This window comes from Bidens hawaiensis, unplaced genomic scaffold (genome assembly GCF_021521415.1).
Source record: "Bidens hawaiensis isolate Kalapana, Puna unplaced genomic scaffold, B.hawaiensis_p1.1 tig00005935_1, whole genome shotgun sequence".
NCBI classification, from domain to species: Eukaryota; Viridiplantae; Streptophyta; class Magnoliopsida; order Asterales; family Asteraceae; genus Bidens; species Bidens hawaiensis.
The window spans coordinates 827584-834107 of record NW_027491390.1 but is presented as its reverse complement, the minus strand read 5'-3'; the positions used below and the strand labels follow the sequence as shown (position 1 = coordinate 834107).

The window sequence follows — 6524 nt, the reverse complement described above, 5'->3', positions numbered from 1 at the left end:
ATACTTTTAATGTGTATAATTGTTTATCTAGCATGCTAATAATTGTTTTTCTTTTTGACAGATTAGATGTAAACCAAAAAAAGGTATATGTTTTCGGTTAGACACTACTATCCGGACGTGTGGACACAGAATTTACAATCATGTCTTGCCAACAGCATGACACACACGCTTACCACCATCTGTCGCATTAGAACGAACAACCAATATTTACAACTGTCATCAAAACCCTTATTAAGCATAATGACTAAAACTAGCGTTAATCATTATGAGGCGGCAGACTTGATTCAAAAACACGGGCTTGAAGAACACGTGCCCGGCGAACACCTATTCGAGTTGGTTGAGAATTTTAGATATGCAGATTATAGTGCACGATATAAAGTGAAGAGTTTTGAGTATGTGCTAATGTGCATGGAGATGGTTACAAAATTGTTCGCACATTAAAAGATAATTTTGGTATGGGAGGACGTCGTCACCCACTGATATGAGTCTGCCATCCGATGGGATCTTTTGGAAAAGATGTGGCTTCAAAAATCAGCATGCAAGACCCATAAATTTGGGGCGCTTTCGATAGCGTAGATGACATTCGTCTACAAGATGATTATGGTTATGCCTGTTGGAATATATGGTCGGTTCGGGTCAAGTCAACGCGGACCGACCCGAATATGATCCAGTATGAGTTACACCAAGGGTAACGATTCTTAAACCCACTTAATCGTTAACTGGGCCGACACAATCAATTAAGATAATGAGATGGTGGATTAGGCTTTATTTTGTAAATGGGCTTAAGCCCAATGCGTTTAAAATTGTTTAAACCCTAATGATACTTCTATTCATAGAATAATATCCTTATCATTTAAAGCTAAGCATTCCATTAAAACCCTAGCCACTCTCATCTTCCTACCGCCGCCGGCAGCCATATTCCGGCCACCGGATCTCCGGTTGCCGCCACCTTACCGCCGCCGCTGTTCCCTCCATCCCCTACAGTACCTCCGCAGTCATCCTACGCTGCCGGAACTGCTATATGGAGCTGCAACAAGCTGCCGCTCGTTTATTCCGGTAAACCCGTTTTTCCGGTGACCTATTTCCGGCCACCGGACAACCACCGCAGCTCTTCTCAGGCCGCCGTGCTGTCATTTCCGACGCGCCGCCGCCACTTCCGACGTGCCACTGTTACCGGAGCTCCATTTTTGCTGCCTCTGTGTCGCCGGAATTGCTGCTACGCCGCCATCCGCCGCCGCAGCTCCGCCGTCCATCACCAACAGCCACCGGAACTCTTGGGGTTTTTGATTGTGTCCAAATCTAGTACCTTTCGCTAGCTCTCGGTGTCTCTTCCTGGTTTCGATAACCGAGGTATAAAACCTTAACTTTAATCTATGGTTGTGTTTTATATTAATCGTACTCGTATATTGTTGTAACCGGATCCGAGTTCGGGTTTCGGTTCGTTGGTTCGTTTTACTCGTTATTATCCGCTGCGTTTATTTGGTTCGTTTTAATTATTAAATAACTAATAATTACTTAAACAAACATTATATATTAAAACGAGTTAAAATAGTTTGACCGTTTTCGTTCCGAACCACCGTTGAAACCCAACAATGCCCGCCCTAATGTTATCCACCGTTCAATGTTAGTCACCGGATTGTACACGATGGCTAGAAATCCTACGGTAATGGAGTTAAGTGCCGAGGTAAAGAACTCTTCAGGAACAACATGGGGCAATGGCGGGTACGCGTGGGTGACGCCTGATATATTCTTTGGCATTGGTGTGCCAATGATGGACGATGACAAATAGACGACTATTTGATCTAATTAAGTTGTTTAATCTAAGGCTATCGATGAGGCCGGTCATCGTTATTAAGCTTTTTCAACTCATTATTCCTTGTCATATGCTTATATAGATTTTATCAAATATATGGTGTAAATGATTAACATTTATGGTTTCTTTATCCATTCTGATTTTGATGGTGCAGTACTATAGTTTATAGTTCGAACATATCAATGGAAAAGAAATGTACAAACAGTAAAACAACACTAATATTTCAAAGAAAAAAATGACTGGTTTATTAGTACAGAATACACAAAAAGCCACATATAAGCATGAATTGGATGGGTGTGTATTAATATTTAACTAGTCGGCTTTATCCCTCGAGTTAAGTCGGCTTGGCTTTGAACACGAAAACGTTGAAAAAAGAAAAAAATCAAATCTAGCGATGGGAAATCACGTTATACTTTCGTTCCATAGTAACATTAAGGCAAAAACAAGACTAAAACAAGAACTATTTTCTATCATATCTTCGAGCACGCCCGATTGAGAGCTCCTTTATCTTGAACGTAATCATCAAATCCCAATTCTCACCTTCAAACAACACCCCCCAACCTTCCTATCAATAGTACTCTGCACAATCCCACTGTACAATGGAGTTCACATCAGACTTATTTTGTTTTATATTAATAATAACCATTAGTCGGACAAGAGTAAAGCTAATGGGACAATGTTGCAACTATCCTTTAATAACTAAAGTTAACCATATTTGACTTTTTTAATAGACAAGTTTACCGTTATCCTAGATGCATTATAGGTTGTACGTGATTTGATTAAGTTGTAAAATTCTTAAAAGAAAGTTTCTTAATATTTCTATGTCTCATGTATTATACTAAGTATAGATAGTATAGATACAGAATGTAGTAGTGTGGACAAATAAGATTATGGTCAGTTTAGGACATGTAATTAGTCGCCTTCATACATATTAATCAATTATATTCCATCAAGATCGAATCCTTAACATAACCAAATAATACACTAACAAAAGAACAAATTAAATAATAAAATACATATTGTCATCGGCAGAAGATTTCCCTACGGATCTAACCCTTATGGGAACATAAATATTTATTATACATGTGTTAACGCGAATGAATCTATGATCAATATTCAGGGAGCCTTTTCATGAACTCGACTAGCGAACCAGGAGAAAATGAATTAGTGGTCTTGTTTGGAGACGTCGATGATACTGCATCCGATAACTTCAAGAAACCATGGGGCGAGAAGAGGTAATCACTATTATTAGGTGTAAAAAGTGGTATATCAGATGCAAAAATATTCAAAGGCGTATTAAACACCAGACTCTTCGATTTCACAACATTATTTCTTCCATTATCAATACCAAAATCGTTGCAAATTTCATTCTCCTTAAGACCATATCCATCAACTAGTGTTTTGTTCTTTGTTTGTTGTTGTTGTTGTTGTTGTTGTTGATGATGATGCTTAGAGCATGATTTACCTGTGAGCTTTTGAACAAGAGCCATGAATTCATGAGGTTTGGTGTGTATGACTTTAGGAGAACGAGTATAGATTATTATCGGTTTTCTTATCTGCGGTTGTTGTTGCTGGTGCTTGTGAATGATGTGAGATTCTTGTTTGATCTTTAATGGCGTCGGTCGTGGACCATTGATTACGACTCCACTTTTTGTATGTTGTTTGTGATCACCATCAAGAAACCTTTTAGGACTCATTTTTACACCAAAGAATCAAACCAAGATATATAGAGGATCATAAAAGTTTGATATATTAATTTAGATGGGTGTTAATATGGGCAACGCTATTTATATATACAAATGTATTAGTATTAAGAATGAAGTTGGAAGCTGATTAGCCGACTATGGTTGACGTTTTTTTATTAATATAATTATTTATTATTTTGTAACAAAAATAATAAGAGAAAAAACTAAGGGCTCTAATCCGACCGTTGACAATGTTATATTGAGATGTTGGTTAGCGTACATGTCACGTCTGAAAAAAGTCAACTGAAACAATATTGGTATGCCGGTCGTGAAAAATAAAAATAATTATCGCCGGTTTGACATTTTGAGGTTATGAGGAGTCAAACTCCCATTTGTATGTAATTGTTATTTTTATAACTTCACAGGATCATCAGAATTATGTCGTATAATGCTCTTAAGCTCTCGACTAGACATGATACTAAGCATATAATACAAAGGCTTTATGTCGGTTTTAGTGCCCATGTTAGGTAATTTGAATTCGGTCCACTTTCTATGTATATATGTATAATAACTAGATAATACAAGTGACTGGCTCATAAGATCAATCATGTACGTGATTCAATCTATGTAATCAAGATTGAGAGTTTGTTACGTTTCAAACGCATCTCATATTGCTGATATTCACACCAAGCTAGTGAACTAAAAGTATAGTTTGTTAGTGATAATATTATTTAGATATATTATGTTTAATTCATTAGTTGTTATAATCCCATTTCTTTGTTATGTTTCTCTTTACATATTAAAAAACTGATTATTTATCAATTATTGTCTTGTTTCTTTTCTTTCGTCTTTTTAAACGAGTGAATAAATAATTACCAAGCCGGCGGAATGTAACCCTTCATAAACGGCATTGTATAGTGTAATCAGTAGTGGTAGTAAAAAATAAAAAAATATTTAAAAGGTTATAGGCTGAATAGACAAGTAATATAGAATTGTATGACCGGTTGTATATGCTTAATTAGTTAATTGGCTCAACTTGTTCAAATTTGGTTCCAATACAAAGGGTCAAAACTATAAAACTGGACAAAAATGAGGATAGTTTCTAGCCAAAAAAAATTAAAAAATTAATTAAAAATTAATAAAAAAAATCATAACTCAAAATTTAATAAAAAATTAAAAAAATGTAAAAACGTAAAAATGTTTCCACCGTCTTTCTCGTTCTAAAAAAAACTCGAAAAAGACACAATGAGGAGGAAAAAACATCATTGTGTCTTTTTATTTATCGTTGTGTTTTATGTTTATTTTTGTAATTAATTGTATTGAGGTTTTTTTTCTTATATATTGTGTTATATTACTCAACATTGTGTTATATTTTATTTAACATTGTGTTAAACGTTACGACATATTGTGTTTTTTTATTTATCATCGTGCTATTTGTTCGTTTTCGGCATTGAGTTTTTTCTCGACATTATGTCTTTTCGTCATTTTTTTTAACGTGAATGACGGAGAAAACATTTTGGTTTTTTTAATTTTTTCGTTTTTTATTTATATTTTAAGTTATTATTTTTTTAATTATTATTTTGAACTTTTTATTTGGGTTTTTTATCGTGTGATCACAAATCTTTCTCGTACTTCTCATTTTTGTATGTATTTGTATTTTAACTTTATCCTAATACAAAAAGGTTGACTTAGAGATATATACTATTTATGATGTTGGTAGAGATGTGTACGTATGGGATTTATCTTTTATAAAGTATTTATTTGATTTTAAATCATGATTGTTTTTAACTTGAATGATTACTATTTTAACTTTGAACTGGTTTTGTTGGAAGTGGAACTTTCTAACATGTTTATTCTTGGTGATCATTAATGTTTGAAATTATCCCATTTTTTAGCATGTTTTTGTATATTCTATACTTGTAAAAGTTTTTAGACAGGATTGACTAGTAAACCGTATAATGGCCAGTTGATAGAATGAGTATATCCATCTAATAATCGACTAATCGTATTGGACAAGAGCCATAAGTATGAAATATGGTTGTCAATTTAGGACGACACGAAATTAATAAAACATGAACATACTAACGTTGTTATTGATGGTCTGTGTTCATTGACACAATACGAAGGCAATAATGTGAAAAGGCTTAAACAAAAACTTATAGTAACTACTATATATTAAAATGAATAACAAAACTTAATTTTCATTTGGATACGTTTGTTCACATTTCTTGACTAAAGAAAACAATTATAAAAGGATTAGTTCAAGTTGGTTGTTGGTAAATTAATTAATACTTGTAATTGTTATTGTCTCATTCTTCGCTTACACTAGTCTAATTTGGGAAAATGTCATTTTTAAAGTAATAAGAAAAAGTTAATTACCATTCATTGTTAACAAATGCAACTAGACTTGGTTAAACAAGTTAATTATTTATGTATTAAAAGGGGGAGTCAATTCTAACAATGCGTTCTAAAGAAAACCTTTTCACATAGATGATTATGTGAATGCCGTTTAATTTGGTACTTTGTAAACCAGTCCAACGATTTGTGTAGGCATCTTAGGACCATGTGTCGTGGGCCGTTATGTGGGGTGGGTATGGGTTGGGGCGTGATGCACATGACGTCTCCTCACCCCCCGCCTTGGCGTTCTATGGCCTTGGCCGTTGGCATGTCTTGGTATTGGTTGCGGACATGCCTTGGCCGTTAGCATGTTTTGGCCTTGGCCGTGGCAACACTAGGGGAGTCTACTCGAGTTGTGCAAGAATCCAAGTCGTTGGGCGAGCTTCCTATGCAACGTGGAGGGAGGGGCATTGGTTTCTCACATAGAGGGTGTCCTTTGGTCATGTCTAAGGCTTCCTTCTCAGTCATTCAACCTCTAGATGCTTACTCGCTGGCCAACCTTGTCCGGCCATGGGCGCTCAATACCCATCCCTCTCTTATATACACATTCTGAACAAAACGCAAAGTGACCGAAACAGACATTCAGATTTTGAAGAGTTACCCCCCCCCCCCCCCCCACCAACGAGGCT

At 35.6% G+C, this 6524-nt stretch overlaps 1 protein-coding gene across 1 annotated transcript; it reads right to left on the bottom strand.

Moving 5' to 3' along the window:
- Positions 1 to 2798: 2798 nt before the first annotated feature.
- Positions 2799 to 3524, bottom strand: LOC143631031 (VQ motif-containing protein 8, chloroplastic-like). Its single transcript, XM_077099894.1, has one exon. The coding sequence runs from the start codon at positions 3508 to 3510 to the stop codon at positions 2923 to 2925; it is 588 nt and encodes a 195-aa protein (XP_076956009.1). The 5' UTR covers positions 3511 to 3524; the 3' UTR covers positions 2799 to 2922.
- Positions 3525 to 6524: the final 3000 nt, after the last annotated feature.

Coding starts and splice junctions, on each gene's coding strand:
- LOC143631031 (XM_077099894.1), bottom strand. CDS start 3,510: ATGAGTCCTAAAAGGTTTCTTGATGGTGATCACAAACAACATACAAAA.